The sequence below is a fragment of the Ictalurus furcatus genome, chromosome 7 (assembly GCF_023375685.1).
Source record: "Ictalurus furcatus strain D&B chromosome 7, Billie_1.0, whole genome shotgun sequence".
Classification (NCBI taxonomy): Eukaryota; Metazoa; Chordata; class Actinopteri; order Siluriformes; family Ictaluridae; genus Ictalurus; species Ictalurus furcatus.
This window is the reverse complement of record NC_071261.1, coordinates 21,996,022-22,014,075: the sequence shown is the minus strand read 5'-3', so window position 1 is coordinate 22,014,075 and position 18,054 is coordinate 21,996,022. Positions and strand designations below refer to the sequence as shown.

Below are 18,054 nucleotides of genomic sequence, written 5' to 3'. Positions count from 1 at the left end.
AAATTAAAAAAAAAAAAAACATTTGAAAGAAGGGAGAGGATGTGTTTCATGAGCGATCAAAAAACTTTGTCCTGGTTTTACAGGGAAATGCAGCATATTATAATATTATACACCGAACTTCTTCATGAGTGAAAGAGGACAGGAGGAGGGAAATGGGACAGGGAGAAGGAGAGGGAAGGAAGAAAGAGAGGAAGAGAGATGTGCATATAATACATATTCTATTTTAGAAAATGTAGAGCTCATTAAAAATGACAGTTCTAGACTTTAAAATCAGCTACTGATGCTTTTAAAGAGAGCATTAAATCTGATACAATTACAGCTTGAAAGAATTGCTTCCTGGAACACACGATGTCTTAATTTGTGGGTGGTAATGGCATCTCTTATGGTTCCTTTTATTAAAAGAGCATGGAAATGTGTCAAGGTCACCAATTCAATGCTGAACAATGTAACTATAATGTAAATCTAAAAATGTTCTCTGAATGACAACATCCACCACATCCATTTTCTATTATTATAACCACTAGAGAAAAGAAAGAGGAGTGAAGGATCTCCGAGAGTAGAGGAAGAAAAAGCATAGCTGGTAAACAACCTGCTGCAACCCCATAGCTGACCTTCGCTAATTCAAAGCTCACAGTGTAATGCCTATTTCTGCACAGACACACTTGGCAAAGTGTCAAAGCAACCATAACATCACATATAGATAAACTAGACTAGGTAGCACCCAATATCTCTAAGCTGCTTTCTCTCTCTTCACACACTCTTGCAATTTTCCTCGTATTGAGGGTGTAATATATCACTGACTCATTCTGTCGTTGCGGAACTATTCAAACAATTAAAAATGCATGCTGCTTCAACAAAACAGTCGGGCAGCAACTGATGACTTCGCCGCCTCAGGTGATCAATTCAAGTCTCCCCTTGAGCTGCTTTTCTTACTAAATGAAATGAGCACAGTGGGAAAAAATTCTGCTTTTTATTTTTCCATCAGTGCTCTCTCTTTCTTTATATATTACCCATTAACATTTTGGAGACATATTGTGCTTCCTTTAGAAAATTTCACAGAATGTTTGACTTTGAACAATAAAACTCTATAAACCTCAAGGAAAATCTGCAAGAGGCTCAGCTGAGTGTGTTTGAGGAACATCTGGAAAACCTGCATTCAGAAGCCAAAATCCATGCAAATAGTGACCTTACTCTAGACAAATAAACTTAATGGAAATGAAAGGGGACTTAAACCTATATTTAACAATATAGACTAGTTGGGTTCATTTAGATAATGGTTGTGATTGATCATGTGTATTTAGAAAAACTGTGCTATTTTGTTATGGTAGTCAAAACAACTGCGGGGGGGGGGGGGGGGGGGTAAATAAATGAACAAATAAATAAATACAACCTTACAATAACCTGGTTACACAATTTTGCATACCCCTTAACTAATACTCTGTTAGAGTACATTTTTTTGCTTGTGATTCAGCACTCACTCTTTTTCGGAAAGAGCCTACCAACCTGATTATTGGTAGACAACATCTTGATTTGGCAATTGTATTCCACTCTTTCTTGCAAAAATGTTCCAGATTTATCAAACTGCTTAGGATTTGTGGCATTTGGCAGACACCCTTATCCAGAGCAACTCACAGATCGGAAAGGACTTATGCAATATGCTGGTTTATATACTCATTTATAGAACTAAGCAATTACCACTGCCCTTTCAATAGGGTTTAGATCCAGGCTCTGACTTGGCCATTCCACAACATTGATCTGAAGCCATTCCTTTATTGATTTGGATTTATGGTTTAGGTCATTATTGTACTGGAAGGTGAAACTCTTCTTAATGTTCAGCTGTCTAACAGATGCCTGCAGGTTTTGTACCAAAATGCATTGGTATTTGGAGCTATCCATATTTCCCTCTATCCTGTTGAATAGAAGCAGCCCAAAAGCACAATGCTGCCACCACCATGCTTCACCATGGTTATGGTCATCAGAACATAACATATGGTTTGCCACATGGTTTGGGGTGAACATATGTATGTTTTGGCAAAATTTAGGTGGGCTTTAATTTATTATTATTATTATTATTATTATTATTATTATTATTTATATATACATTTTTATAGTGGGCTTCCATCTAGCTACCCTACATCACAGGCCACACATGAGAAAAACAAGAGATTGCTCTCACATGCAGCATCCCTGAGAAGTTTTTGTTTTGTCCTTTTGTCAGTTTTAAGGGACGTGCTGTTCTTGGTAATGTCACCGTGGTACTCCATTTTCTCCAATTGTTGATGATGGCCCCATTACAAAAGGGGGTGCAAATTTATGCAACCAGATTATTGTAAGTAACTAAGAACTATTTGTTTTCCTTCAAGACCATGGTGTGACACACAATTCAGTAGCATGGTACACAGAACTACATAATACATGAGTGTGAGATGAGTGCAAAAACAGAGGTGTCCAGAGCTTAGCTGTAGCATTTTTTAACCATTGCTATTTCACCTAGTGGATAAGCCAATTCAGTGAAGATGAAAGGATTTGTGATGAGAAAAATGTACATTTACTTCTGTTAGTGTTTACTTTTATCTATGTGAACTTTGACCTGTGAATATATGAGCCTTGGTTTTGTGATCTAATACAAAACAAGAGTGGAGGATGTTCTCTTGAAACATCTTGCACAGCTTGGCAGGAACCACCATCCCTCAAGGTACAACGAAGACATGCATCAATACTCTTTTCTATCCTGGCACTCAGGTGTTTGAATGAACTTCCCCTGGCTATCTGTACAGCTGTCTGACTTCAAAAGAACACTGAATACCTAGCTCTTTACCAATCGCTTTTATTAGCACTTATAAAAATCTATTAATCTGTGTGCTTTCTTGCCTCGCTGTACGAATATTCCTCTAAAAGGGTTTTAGCTTGATGCTATTTTGAGACACTTACCTATTTAACTAGCATGAGAATATGTTTTCATGAAGGCTACAAAAAATTTGTAAGTTGCCCCGAATAAGGGTTTCTGTTAAAATTAAAATTAATAAACTGAAAATATGCCTATGCCTGCCATGGTCAGCTGACATGGCATTTCAAGTGTCATGTGACACCTGAAATAAAACGGCACCTGTAAACCATGTCATCAGCTTTCTTTGACTGTGTGAGCATTCCTAAAACTCTTCACTTCTCTCTATTTTCGAAAAAAGAAAAAAACCAAAAGGTGTGTTACCTGCTCTCGTTTTATTACAGAGGGGGATGGACACATGACTGCAGTCATTGTGAATGCTTCACAATGAAGCGGCTCTGCTCCCAAATGCTCCTCAAATGAAGCGAGATGGGTTTCGGAACCTCAGGACTCTGGTCCGGCCGCTGTCGAGGCAGCCAGCCAGCTCAGATCCTGGGGATCCAATTTGGATCTGGACGGGGAACCGGAGACAAGCGCTGGTCTATTTCTTGCTCTTTCCTCCAGACCCTACTCTCCGCTTCCAGGTTTTGGAGCTCATGAACCGACTTCTTCCTCCAGTATGGAGAGTCAGCCCACCCTCTCTGATTCAGAGGAGCCAGAGGGGGGAGCCGTTCTCAGTCCCATATGGAGAGCAGCTCTCAGTCCTATAAAAAGCTGCTCAAAGTGATCACTAGGACGGTCGAGAAGTTAAAATTAGACTGGCTCAGGGAAGAGAAAGAGGCTAATGGCAGACTGGACAAGCACTTTCTTCTCAGTGAAAAAACCTCCCCCTTTTTCCAGAGGTGCATCACGAAATATCGCACTTCTGGGGAAAGTTGTACACCAGCCATGTTTATAACCCCGTGAGATCGGATTATTGGGCCATCGTGGGTAATAAACAGCTCTGCTCAGTCTGCACCCACATTCCGGTTGCCCAGAATGTACATTGCACTCACTAACAAAACTTCCCCTCTGGGTTCTGTCCACCATAGAAAAGGGTTACTGGGTGCAGTAGTCAGCACAGAGCAGAGCCTGACATTAGCCCAGGAAGTAAGACCTCTCTTGGACAAAGGGGCCATAGAATATGTACCTCTTTCTCTGAGAGAAGGAGGTTTTTACAGACATTATTTCCTGGTCCACAGAAAAGACAGGAGTAGCACTGACATTCTTCTCCTCAGTTGAGAGGTCACCATGTGTTAGTTATGACAGACAACACAGCGGTGGTCTCATATATCAACCACCGGGTTACATTCACTCCCCCTGTTCAGGCTGGCTCAATTAATTCTTCTCTGGCAGAGGGGAAGTTTTGTCATTGAGTGCAATGTACATTCTGGGCAACTGGAATGTGGGAGCAGACATCCTGTTAAGGCAGGGGCTGAGGCCCGGGGATTGGAGTCCATATGGTGGAGGTTCGGCCAAGTGGAAGTGGATCTGTTCGCCTCTAAGGAGACAACACACTGCCCACTGTGGTTCATCCTTACTCATCCCGCAACAAAGAAAAAGATTACAACTGGATGCCATGGTACACACGTGGCCAAGGTCACATCTGTACTCCTTTCCCCAATTGCTCTGCTCCCACAGGCTCTAGCAAGAGTTTGCCAAGACTGTCTACATCTGCTGCTAGTAGCACCTTATTGGCCAGCTCGAATATGGTTCTCGGAGATAATATCTCTGCTGAACTGCACTCCCTGGGAGATTCCCATACGCAGAGATCTATTGTCTCAAGCCAGAGGGTTGATTTATGACCCTTGGCTGGAACTGTGGAAACTGTGAGTCCGGCCTCTGAGGGCCACCAGCTCACAGATTCTGGTCTCTCAACCAAAGTCGTAGAGACCATGCAAAACACTAGAGCACCATCCACAAGAAAATTTTATGCGTTCAAGTGCCAAGGATACCCCTTTGGACAAAGCCTTCATGGAGGCAACCGCCCTAGTGGAATGAACCCTTATGCCCAGAGGCGTAGCGAGAATGCGCACCTCATAAGCAATATGGATTGCTTCCACTATCCAATTAGAGATGCACTGCTTTGACAAAGCATCACCTCCACTGTTGCCAGAGCAGTGGACGTAAGTACAGAGAGCCCTTACTGGACACAGCAGATGCATTCTCTCTTGTTCCGGTGTGGGGAACAGAGGAGGGCAGAAAGCCTGCAACACCACAGGGTGGGCAGACGATGTAGGCATTTTAGGAATATAATGCGGAATAGGATACAGGAAGGCCTTGGCTAATCCAGGGGCAAAGTCAAGGCAGGAAGGGGCAACAGAGAGAGCTTGTAGATCTCCTACTCGCTTGAGAGATGTCAGGGCCAGCAGAAGAGCTACCTTTAGAGTCAGAAGTTTCTCAGAGACTGACTCTAAGGGCTCAAATGGGGCCCCTGACAGACCTTCCAGGACCACAGAAAGGTCCCAGGAAAGTATGCGCGGCCTGCAGATGGGCCTCAGCCGCCTGAGACCATACATAAACCTCAAAGTTAGAGGATGTTGCCCCATAGAGGCTCCATCAACAGGGGCGTGACTGGCCGAAATGGCGGCCACATAAACCCTGATTGTAGAAGGAGCCCACCCCACTGAGAAATGTTCTTGTAAGTCCCGCTTGGCCATACCTCACCATATAGACTCCACCACTTGTGGATGGAGCCACCAATTCCTGGGCCTTAGCCCCTGCCTCAACAGGATGTCTGCCCCCATATTCCCAGAATGTACATTGCACTCATTGAGAAACTTTCCTTCTGCCCAAAGAAGAATTAGTTGCACCTGCCTGAACAAGGGGCATGGACATAATCCTCCCTGGTGGTCAATATATGAGACCACCGGTGTGTTGTCAGTAAACACATGGTGACCTCTCAATTGAGGAAGAAGGAATTTTAGTGCTAGAAATATGGCCCACATTTCTAGGCAATTTATATGCCACTCCAGTTGAGGGCTGCACCAGAGACGGTGAGCTGGACAGCTGTCTAAGACCGCACTCCAGCCCATGAGGGAGGTGTCTGTCATTACTGTCTTGTGCTAAGGAGACACCCCTAGAGTGTGACCCAAGGCTAGAAACCGAGGACACTCAAATTCACAGAGTATGTAGGCATCGCCGCGTGACACTATTCTCAGAGGTTTCATCCTTGGATGAAACCCCCAACTTCTCAGCCACCTCTGAACGGTCTCCTGTGCAATAGGCCCATAAGCGCCAATAGTCTCCCAAGATCCAGCTTTATCTTGCTCAGTGTTAATAGGATTGATCCTACGCATGTTGGGGATAGAAATGTCCTCATCGTAGTAGAATCCTTATAACCCCTAGAAAAGTTGTCCACTGCACTGGGGAAAGCATACTTTTCTGAGGTTCAACCTGAGCCCCAAGCTTTTCATATGGGTGAGAACAACACCAGTCGTCAGGTAGTTTAGTACACGGATGCCCTGGAGTCACAATGGAGCCAGAGTGACATCCATGCACTTTGTGAAGGTGCGAGGGGATAAAGCTAGCGATATTTATGTGTGGAAATATGCACCTTTTAGATCTATCATCACAAACCAGTCCTCAAACTGAATCTGTGGAACGATAAGTTTGGACGTCAAGATCTCGAACCTGTATGTTGGAAGAGTACAGTTCAGATGACGCAGATCTAAAATTGGATGCATACTCCTATTTTTTGCGGACCAGGAAATAATGGCTGTAAAAACCTCCCTCCCTCAGGGAACGGGGTACATGTTCTATGGCCCCTTTGTCCAAGAGGGATCTTACTTCCTGTGCTAACGCCGGGCTCTGGTCTGTGCTGACTACTGTGGTGAGCACACCTCTGAACCGGGGGGTTGAGCTATAAACTGGACCCGGTAACCCTTTCTACTGTAGACAAAACCCATGGAGACACATTTGGCAGTAGTTTCCATGCTGCCAGATGGTCTTTTAGTGATGTTAACTATTCCACCTTCTATTGGAGGGAAAGCATCAGATTTTCGCTGCCCTGTGACAGCTCACTGACCAGAGAACACTGAAAACTTGGGACCACCTTGGCTAGGGGAGGCCCTACAGTAGCACTGGGGGCTAACTGCCCTAACAACCTCATGTCCCCTGATACGTCCCTCCACGGCCCCTCAGGACCGCTCTTCTTTGCCTGCTTGGCCTTTATGACCATTCTCAGATCAGGCCTAGTAGCAGGCCGTGACTGTGGCCGCCCGGTTCCCCTGGCTGTCTGCAGGGGTTGGCGGGCTGCCATACTCGCCTTCTGGATCTCCCTCGCACTGGTGCTGGCCTGGGTTCCACACGTGGATGCCCAGGTGAACTCAAGAGAACAGGGCAGGAACTGGCTGAATGCCGCCATATGTCGAGCTCACTCAGCAGGTTTGCTTGGTAGGCCTGCAACACTGTCATTGTCTGCAGTGACTCACAAGCAAGACTACTACCGCATAGGCCTTGCCCACCAATGCCACAATGGCCTTACACGGTGGCTTGGATGGCAAAGCCGGCCCCCCTAATTACCTGCCATTGATGGAGAGAGGTAGCTCGCGCGCACCTCCTCCACCTTCAGCATAGCTAAATAGCCATGTCGTTCATTCCCCACAATGGCCGAATAATCCAACATTGTGGGGTTATAAATACGGCTTATGCATGGTTTTCCCCCAGAAGCCTGATATTTTGTCATGTACTTCTGAAAGAAAGGGGAGTTTCTGCAGTGTGAGGAATTTACTTTCACTGGGTAGAAAAAGGCTCATCCAGCCTTAGTAAACACTTCAAGCAGCTCTTTATCTGCTGCGCTCAGTTTTTAGCACATCCTTCTGGCTCCTCGGACTCAGAGAGGAATTATTACTATTATTTTTGTGTGGTTTTTTTTTGCCCTTTTTGCTTTCCATAGTGGAAGGAGGAGTCGCGACGCGAGTTCCAAAATCCAGCGGAGAGCCGAACCTGGAAGACAGAGCAAGAGATAGAGCAGCGATCGTCTCGGGCTCCTCTTCCGGATCCATAGGAGATCCCCCAAACCTGAGATGGCTAGCTGCCTCGGCAGTGGCCGGCCCAGATCCGCGAGGCTTTGAAACCCAACTCGCTTCGGCTTCCGAGAAGAGCGCGAGTTGCGAGCCGAGCTGCTTAATGTAGGCATTACCATGCGCAGCCTCTCGAGGCTGCCATCGCATGCTACACCCCTAGACACTTCACCCAGAAAGTGTGGAATATTCCCCGTGATGAAACGGGAGCAAGCCTAACACTTCCTGAATTCTCTCACTCATATTTTTCTCTCTCGCTCATTCCTTTTTTTTCCTTCTCTCTTTTTTTAAAGGGATAGAAAAGTTCTGAGATTTTGGGAAAAGATAGCGAGGAAATGAAGCGTCTTTTTGTTTCTTTACACAAACAACTGACATGCAGTCTTTCGCTGAAGATAATAAGGGCTGATGGCGCGGTTCACAGGTGCCATATTTATATCACGCGACGTGCTTAATTGCCACATCACCTGATCATGGCTGTAAACAGGCGTGATTTTACACAAGCTTCAGATGCCAGTCACACGCGAGAGGCACTCCCCCATAGTGTTATGCTAAACGCAACATCAAAGTTCCCTTTGAAAGGGAACTGAACAGGTGAAATAAGGAAAAAGAAAAGGTGATGTTTTTCCAAATTTCTATTTAAATTTTTGCTCACTGTGGCTTCAGAATCCTGTTCTTGGCTGACAGGAGTGGAACCTGATGTAGTCTTCTGCTGTCGTAGCTCATCTGCCTCAAGGTTCAACATGTCTTGCATTCTGAGATGCTTTTCTACTAATCACACTTGCGGTTACTTGAGTTACTGTAGACTTCCTGTCAGCTCGAACAAGTCTGGCCATTCTCATCTGACCTCTCTCATTAACAAGGCATTTCCAGAGGATGTAGAGGATTTTTTTCCCTGCACTGTTCTGTGTAAACTCTAGAGACTGTTCCGATCAGCAGTTTCTGAAATACTTATACCAGCCCATCTGGCACCAACAACCATGCCAAGTCACTGAAATCAACTTTTTTCGACATCCTGATGTCTGATGTGAATGATGACCTGTATGTAGACCTGTGATTAAATAATTGCGCAAATGATGAAGTGTACAGGTGTTCCTAATAAAATGGCCAGTGAGAGCATATAGAAAATGCAGTCCAGCAACATTTTTTTTCTATACTACATTTTCCATATTTCTCAGTAGGAACTCATTAGACAGTAATTTGCACACAGTAATCATGTAGTAATGTAAATACATACAGTGTGTGATTTAAGACAGGCTTGTTAAACACATCATGCATATTTCATGCTTACAGGGCTGTGTAACTATCTGCGCATGCGTTAGCGTGATTTCACCTGTAATTATTATGTTATTTGATCTCTGTTGAATAATTTAACACAAATTTGTTTATTGTGGCAGGTTAATGTGTGTGTGTGGGTGTGTGAGTGAAACAAAAGCAGAGTGTTTATTATTGTTAGGCTTTTGGTGGGCCATTAGCTACAGACTGCATGGGCCAGGTGTTAACAGAAATAATTAACCAGTAACTTTATCATGGGAATTGAGGAGTGGAGTGGGAGTGGAGGAGAAGATTATCTTATTTCTAATATTCTACATAGAGCATGTTTAATCAGGTTAATTCTGAAATGTACTGTACATGTATTATACTGAAGTAGAAAAAGCACTGTGTGTGAGGACCTGACTGTGCCTGGGTTTCAGTATGTGTGTGTGTGTGTGTGTGTGGTCTAAGTGAGCATTTAGTATGATGAATGATTTAGTCCTGACCCTGAACCTTAGCCGACGGCCACTTTTCATTGTGGGTGTGTGTTCCTGAGATAATGTGTTCTGGGGATAATGATACCACCACTAATAAATTTGCTCCTTTTTATGTATAAATTTGCATGCAGCAAGAACACAGGGTAAAGAACACAATGGTGCATTCTGGAAACTTATTTTGCATTAGAGATTCCAAATAACTTTAGTTTTGTCATATTTGTTATCTGATGCACACTTCATTTTTCATGGTTTTATTTCTGCACCAAATATACTGTGTATAAAGGGACTGACTACTACACTATACATAATGAAGAGAATGTTGGTGAAAAAGTCTGTGGTCTGCTTTTACTAACTCCATAAACTATATAATTTGCGGAGGTGTTCTGTCAGCCAAGTTGGATGTATTCATCACCATCAACCATTGGTGGTATGTGGAGAAATTAGACATGCTGAGCTCTTTCACTTTTAGTTTACATGAATGGCAAGTGGAGCTGAGCTCTGACACTGTAGTTTAACCTGGTGGATTAGTGGTTAGCACGTTCACTTCACAGCGCCAGGGTTGGGGGTTCGATTCCTGCCGCTGCCCTGTGTGTGCGGAGTTTGCATATTCTCCCTGTGCTGCAGGAGCTTCCTCCGGTCCAAAGTGTACGTAGTGTATGAATGGGTGTGTATATGTGATTGTGCCCTGCGATGGATTGGCACCCTGTCCAGGGTGTAACCTGCCTTGTGCCTGATGCTCACTGGGATAGGCTCTGGGTTTTCTGCAACCCAGAAAGGATAAGTGGTATGGATGGGAATAATATTATTATTAATAATAATAATCATCATCATCATCATCAACATCATCATCATCATCATAATGGTCTGATATAGGGTGTCAAGGCTGTTAAACAAACTGAAAGCTTAAGATCTGGCCACTCTAATTTAGTTAGTTAAAGTAACAAAAACTTGTTTTAATCACATTTTGAGAACTTCATGTAATAGCGCGTGAATTTAGTGAGACTGCTCCCACACTGTACTTTTTCACTGTAAGGTTCCCCCACCTCCTAAATATCAATTATCCCACAGGGATAGATAAAATATGGCCAGAACTGGGAAATTGCTCATTTGCTATCAGCACACACTACTGCTGGCAAACCCACAATTAACTTTCTAATTTATGGAAAAAGTAACTTTTCTGAAAACAAAATCAGCAAGTAACTGAATTGTCTAGTCTGCACCAAGTCATAGTGACGCTCAACATAACCGCATAATCACAAATGACTAAAACAACCCAGATTATGGTGGTAGAGTTTCAAAAGGCTATATGATAGACATAAATGTACTCAATTTAAAGTGGTTATGTTTTGAACATATGAGAAGTGTTTTGAATCTGAGCCAGAAAACAAACACATATTTTTCTGTCCATTCATTTAAAATATTCCCCTTTCATCACTGACTTATTGTTAAACAGTTCATGTCGTCACTTTACTATAGCAGCAATTATGCGTGTTTCAATGCAAATTCAAAGGTTCTATTCAAGGTTTTGTTTAAAAAATCAGCAAAAACATTCAAGCAAACAATGCAGAAAGTAAAATGTCAGGCAAACAAAGAAAGGACCACACCAGAAAAGCAATCAAGTAACATATGATCTGGATTCATCATTAGAACAAAGCTAAGAGCAAGAGTTATGACTTTTTGTTATGACAATTACACATACAGCGATTTCATCTCTGAAAGTCACCAGTTGCAGTCCCATGGAGTTGCCAGTAGGCGTTCCTACATCTGGTTGCCATAGTAACATTTATCAGTGAGTGGTGTAACTAGCATTCCACTTTTAACAAGTTTTCTTGCTGGTAAAATTAAACATTCTGGAGCGAAAGTATTTGTATATAAAATTCACCAACGTATATATGAAGGCAGCATGGCTGATCTTGGATCACGTACGCTCTACTGTCTTCACTCTCATTGGTAGTTGCTGCACCAAATTGCTCCAAATTTGCGTAAAGTTCAACTTTTGTCAACTTTGTCATGTTGCTGGACACACCCACTTCTAGTCACCAGTGGTCTCTGTCACGAGAAGTCACCAGCTCTCATTGAAAATGAATGGTCTCCAGTTGCTTTGCTGCTGTATGTGTGAATGTACCTTTAATACATGTGGAGGTGGGAGGGAATTGTGGAGGGATGGGAGTTATGTATCATATGATCAAAAGGTTAAACAATAAAGACAATTTTTCACAGCCTTCTTTGCTCATATTTACCAAGGGTGCCAATATTAGTGGAGGGCACTGTATGTAGGTAATAAAATGCATATATACTTTTAGCAATTCTTGATGTCGCTCTTTATATGTTCGTTAATTCTTTTCACTTGTTTTACTGCCATTCCAAAAAGTTATTGCTCATGTTGTTTTAAACGAGTGTAGAACTTTGATCTACTACAGCTCAGATGTGAATGAATGCTAAAGCGTGACCACTGCTAATATTTGCATATACGGCACATTGTGACTGATGACTTCGGGTGTGTTTTTGCGGTGGTTTTATTACTGTGTTTGGATAATTTCATTGAGTAATGTGCATGCATAACAAATACACTGTGGGTGCATAAATTAGGTAAATTGGAATGTGTAGATTTGTGTGTGTGTGTGTGTGTGCAGCTATGTGTAGCTATGTGTGTGTGTTTGCGTGTGTGCAGGTAGGTGTGTGTTTTTGTGTGCATGCAGGTATGTGTGGATTACAGCTAGTGTTATACCTGTGGAACCATTTAGATAGAGATTTGAATATTGTGTATGTTTTTATAAACTATGTGTCAGTGTGTATTTGTAAATTGCAATTTGCAACACATTTCTTATAGAACTGTAGCTGGAATGAAAAGGACGAAAGTGATGTGTAAGGTGAGAGATGAGGAAGATGGAGAGAGATGGAGAGAGGAAGGGAAAAAGAGAGAGATGAAAGATTGAAGTTTGCGGTGAGAGGGAAGAAAAATGTAAATACTGTCATAAATACGACAAATGGTCGATGGACCAGTAGTACTAGTCTTATCATATATAGGGGGATAGGAGGAGACGTGTGTGTGTGTGTGTGTGTGTGTGTGTGTGTGTGTGTGTGTGTGTCATAGAAGCACTTCACTGCATGCTATATATCCATCAACATGTCCCAAATACATCACTGTTTGTACCTGCCTATCTCTTCTCCGCTATCCGTCTATTCAACACACATCCCTCCATCTTGTTCTAGCCTTCATAACACAAAAATAAGATTTTGACATACTGTATCTGAGACTGTCTAGTCCTCTCCCTTCATACCTATGTGTATTATTGTGTTAGGATAAGGGCTCCAAGCCTCCCTCCATCTCGCACACTCCAAAACCAATGAGGAAATGACCTTTTGCAGTAGAAAGGCTAAAGCCATTTTAAGGGCTTTTTTATTTGAACAAAAGATACTGAAAATAAGACCTTGCTCCCTGTTTTCCAAGGCATATTCCCTCTCTTTCTCACTCTTTCTTTCTCATTTTCTCTATGTCATCCCTTGATGAAGCTCTTCTCCCGGCCTCTTTGACCTCCCAAGAGCACTCAAGCAATAACTTATTCATTCACTGCTGAATTTATTCTGTTTGCCCATGCATTTTTCAGCTGTGTTTTATTGTATTTTATTTTTTTTAGTTACACACAATTCATCGTTGGCTTACGTCTCTATGCACAATTCGCTCTCTCTAGGGTAGCCATGCTTTCCTGTGTGAAGAGAAATGAAAGAAGGGTGGGAGAAGGGTAGAAGTTGATGAAATGTTAGGAGGAAAGCAGGGAATGAAAGCACCCAAGGTCAACTGGGAAAGGAGAGACAAATTTGTTACTTTTTAATTGGAGAAAATAGAAAGAGGGAACGTTTGAACTGCTGAGAGTAAAAATGACCTTAATGGGTTGCTAATAAGTAATAAGCTGATTCCCTAGATATGGAAAATGATGCTGCAAATGTTTTTGCTGCCTCAGTATTGGGGTTGAAACAGAGCCAGACAAGTCTGTGCACTGTGGAGAAATTAGAGCACCTCCTGAGACTCACTGATCACCTTCTAATGTAGAATCAACCATTACTAATGGCACAGGGAGAGGCCAGAAATGCACAGATAAGCAAATCTCAGGTATGAATGCTAGAGAGAGAGAGAGAGAGAGAGAGAGAGAGAGAGAAAGAGATGGGTAAGGTGGATCAAGACAGAGAAAGTTTCAGAGTTATAAAGGGCATGTATGTGAACTGCTGTGACACTAATGGCATTTTCATGTGTTAAATAAATTATTCATATGCCATCAAAACACATGGTTGTGATGCATCATATGCACTACATGTCAAACCTAAGTCCTTAAGTGAACATTAGTGTGTAACCTTATAACCTTATTCATGCCCCAGACAGAGCAAGCTCAGACTAAAAGAGAGATTTTTAAAGTGGGATTTCATTATCACATCTCAGAAATACTGATTAGCAATTACTCTTTAAATAGTACTTACTGAAGAAACATGCATATAAAAAATGCCTTCCTGCAACAGAAATGGAAATGACTCAATTTAGTGGAAATTGATCATCATCCATTAATATCAGAAGCATAGTGTAGATAGGCTCTCTGAGAAGAATGCGGAAGGATCGTCAGTTCATCACAGCTATCCAGTCAGCTGCATCTCCTCACTTTTAACTGACTTTGCTTTCCCCCAACAACTGACCATCCTTTCTAGTTTCTCAATGGTTCGTGCAAATAAAGACATGTCTCTTTGGGGTATGTTTGTCTATGAGCACTTTTACACCAGACTGTATGGTACAGTATGTCAAGGTAGAGTCATCAGAACACTAATTGAAATCTACAATACTACCGAAATGCTAACCAATACAAGCAACTGCTGACGATGAATAAATGAATGAATTCACAAGCTGATTTACTTTGACATGAGACAGAGACATATTGTTTGCCTGCAGTAATAGTGGCAAGTGCAACACAAAGGCAACGGTGCCAATAATGTATGCTTAGAGAAAACAGAGTGACAAAATACAAAGTTGCTAGACAGTGTTAGAATACAAGAATACCACTAGGATACATGCATTTCCTATGGTTGAATCTCAAAAATCATTATACATGCAACACTATCATAATATGACCTATAGAGTGAGTAAAGGTAGAGAACATGAAGCCAGCTGGGATTTGGACTAACATGCAGATGGCTGATTTTATATGGATTGCAAGTAATAAATGTAAAACTAAACACTGTCAGGAAAACATTACTACAGGTAATCAGGAACACTAAACTGATATTGCTTGGACCTACTTTGCTCTCAGAACAGCCACAGTTCTTCATGGCATGGATTCCTCAAGATGTTGGAAACATTCCTTTGAATTTCTGGTCCATGTTGAAATGATTGCATCACATAATTGTGGCAGATTTGTCAGCTGCACTGTCTTGCTGCAAATCTCCTATTCTACCACATCCCAATGCTGCTCTATTGGATTCAGAGTGATGGAACCGCTTTCAGACAGCTTTTGTGGTATGGTCCATCATTGTGCTTGAAGCAGGCAGTATAAAATAGGTAAATTGTGGCCATAAAGGCATGTACATACTGTACATGATCAGCAACAATACTCAGATAGGCTGTGGTGTTCAAACAATGCTCAATTGGTATTAAGGGACCCAGTGTATGAGAAATAAAAAAAAATCCCAATACAATTATACCACCACTACCAAACTGAACTGTTGACACAAGGGAGGATAGGTCTATAGATTCATGTTGTTGGTGCCAAATTCTGACCCTACCAGAAATGCCTCAGGAGAAATCCAGATTCATTAGACCAGGTCTTTTCCAGTCTTCAGCTGTCCAGTTCTGGTGAGATTGTGCCCACTGCAGCCTCATCTTTCTGGAACCCAATGTGGTATTCTGCTGCTGTATCCCATGTATCTGCATTATGTTTATGCTTTGCACTGCTGTCACATGATTACCTGACTGGATAATTGCATGAATGAGCAGGTGTATAAATATTCCTAATAAAGAGGCCAGTGAATGTATACAGTATAAATAAGAAATTAGAAACATTAACCTTCATTATGAAATGTTGATATTGTCCACAGGGAAATTTTAAAAAGAAAGAAACTTGAGCAGACAAACTTGCAAAGCATGTGTAGGCAGAGATGACTCAGGGATGACTGGGTTTGACCAATAAATGGACTGCACTATTTCTAGATCTACTAAAATGTGTCTGTACTCTTTGTACCTGGGGTAGGATAAGGTCAAAGAAGAGTAGATAATAGTATAGGTACTTAGTGAGTACTTGTAATGGAAACAACAACTAAATGTACAGAATATATAACACTGAACACATCTATGAAATATAAAATTTTACAAAAGCCAAATAGCAGTTGGTATATGCTGTTATGAGTATTGCTGTAAGTGCATTCTGGGAGTGGTACTCCATTGTGTAATATCAGTTTGCTATATTTTTCCATATAGCCATTCCCAGCAGTGAATTTATTCGGATGTTGTATAGTGTGAGCAGTGCTTATTGTGTATTTTGAATGAAAAACAGTTTGAAGAATTGACTTTTTTTTTATTTTTTAGATCATTAGCATGGTGTTGCTTAGTAACCACATCCACATCCTGTAGGCTTCATTATGTCATGTGAATGTTAACGAATCCAACTTAAAGTAGGCTGTCACTGAGACACTCCATTAGATACCACGACATGGATGGAGATATTGTCATGATATCTATTGGAACAGTCATTCTCAAAGTGGGGTCCATGAATGAAGTATAGGAATGGGGCGGTGTGATATTTTTTAATTTAGTTACAGTGGTGGAAATCACAACCCACAATTAAAAAGTTATTGGATTTGTCTTTGGTTCCTATAGTTGCTATCCTATTTTACTTGAATTGAATCAGTTTAATAAAAACTTTAATTAGAACTATATATAATGTCAGCTTGGACGTAATCTGTTTTGTTAGAAAATTCAGGAAGAATTTTATAGTAATTTATAGCTCCAACCAATTGCTAAAACATTATTGTGCACATTTAAATAATGAGCATAATATTTGAGTATTTGGGTTGGATTATGTTCATAAATCCGTGCTGAGCCACGACATTTAGTTTCCAGTTAAAGGGGTTACAAATACGCTGCAAAACATTGCAGAACTGAATTAGACTCTGCTGTTTGACAATAGCACAGAATATACACTCACCAGCCACTTGTACACTTAATGAGTATCATGTTAACCCTACTTTAATCATATACATTCACCGTTCACTTTGTTAGGAACACCTGTACACCTACACATTCATGCAGTTATCTAATCAGCCAATCATGTTGCAGCAGCACAAGGCAAAAAAAAATAAATAAATAATAATAATCATGCAGATGCAGATCAAGAGCTTCAGGACCAGGAGATTTTTTTTTTCTAATCTTCAACTGTCCAGTCTGGGTGAGCCCATGTTGGCTTCAGATTCCTGCTCTTGGCTGACAGACATGAAATCTAATGTGATCTTCTGCTGTTGAAGCCCATCCACCTCAAGGATGATGTTTTTAGGTTAAGATGCTTTTCTGCTCACCATGGGTATAAAAAGTGATTATTTGAGCTATTAGCTATATCCTCCCTGGCAGCTCGAACCAGTCTGGCCATTTTCCTCTGACTTTTCCTATCAACAAGGTATTTCCAATCACACAGCTGTTCCTAACTCAATGTGTTTTTGTTTTTCACACCATTCTGAGTAAACTCTAGAGACTACTGTGTGGGAAATTCCCAGGAGATCAGCAGTTTCTGAAATACTCAAACCAGCCCACCTGGTACCAACAACCATGCCGCAGTTAAAGTCACTGAGATCACATATTTTGATGTGATGTGAACATTTACTCAAGCTCCTCTACCTGCACGATTTTTTTGCATCGCGCTGCTGCCACATGATTGGCTGATTAGATAACTGCATGAATGTGCAGGTGTTCCAGGTGTTCATGAATGTGTTGTGACTGTAGTTTCACATTTAAATGGTTGTATATAGGCAACAGCCTAATCCTAACCCTGTACCTCTAGCCGTCCTGTGTCAGGCTGGAATCCACGGGCCGGGTCCTCAGTGGTGACGCGGCATTGGATGGCACAACCATTGATCTTGATCTTATCCTGTCTGAGGCCAAGCTCGGGAAGACTCCGGCCCTCACACACACGGAGCTGTGCATGGACAAGATCCACACTGAAAGACAGACAGATGCGGAGAGAGGGAGATTATTTACAGTTAACTAAATATTAGACAATTTGAAGATGTTCATGAAGGACTGATCCTTCACAAGTCCTTCCCGATCCTTCACATAGTATATCAAGAGAAGTTAATTCTCTTTGATAAACTGCAGTCTAGTTATATCACAGTCTAGACATTGGGAATTAAGCAGAACAAGAAAAAAAGAAATAGCCTTATATAATGTGAGTCA

General features: G+C 41.8%; 1 protein-coding gene across 1 annotated transcript in view; it reads right to left on the bottom strand.

Moving 5' to 3' along the window:
* The window catches only part of pcxb (pyruvate carboxylase b), a 255,749-nt gene that overhangs the window by 151,615 nt on the left and 86,080 nt on the right, over positions 1-18,054 (bottom strand). The window contains exon 9 of the mRNA XM_053629257.1: positions 17,657-17,819. Coding sequence (XP_053485232.1) covers positions 17,657-17,819 — 163 coding nt within the window. The remainder of the gene's footprint in view (positions 1-17,656; positions 17,820-18,054) is intronic.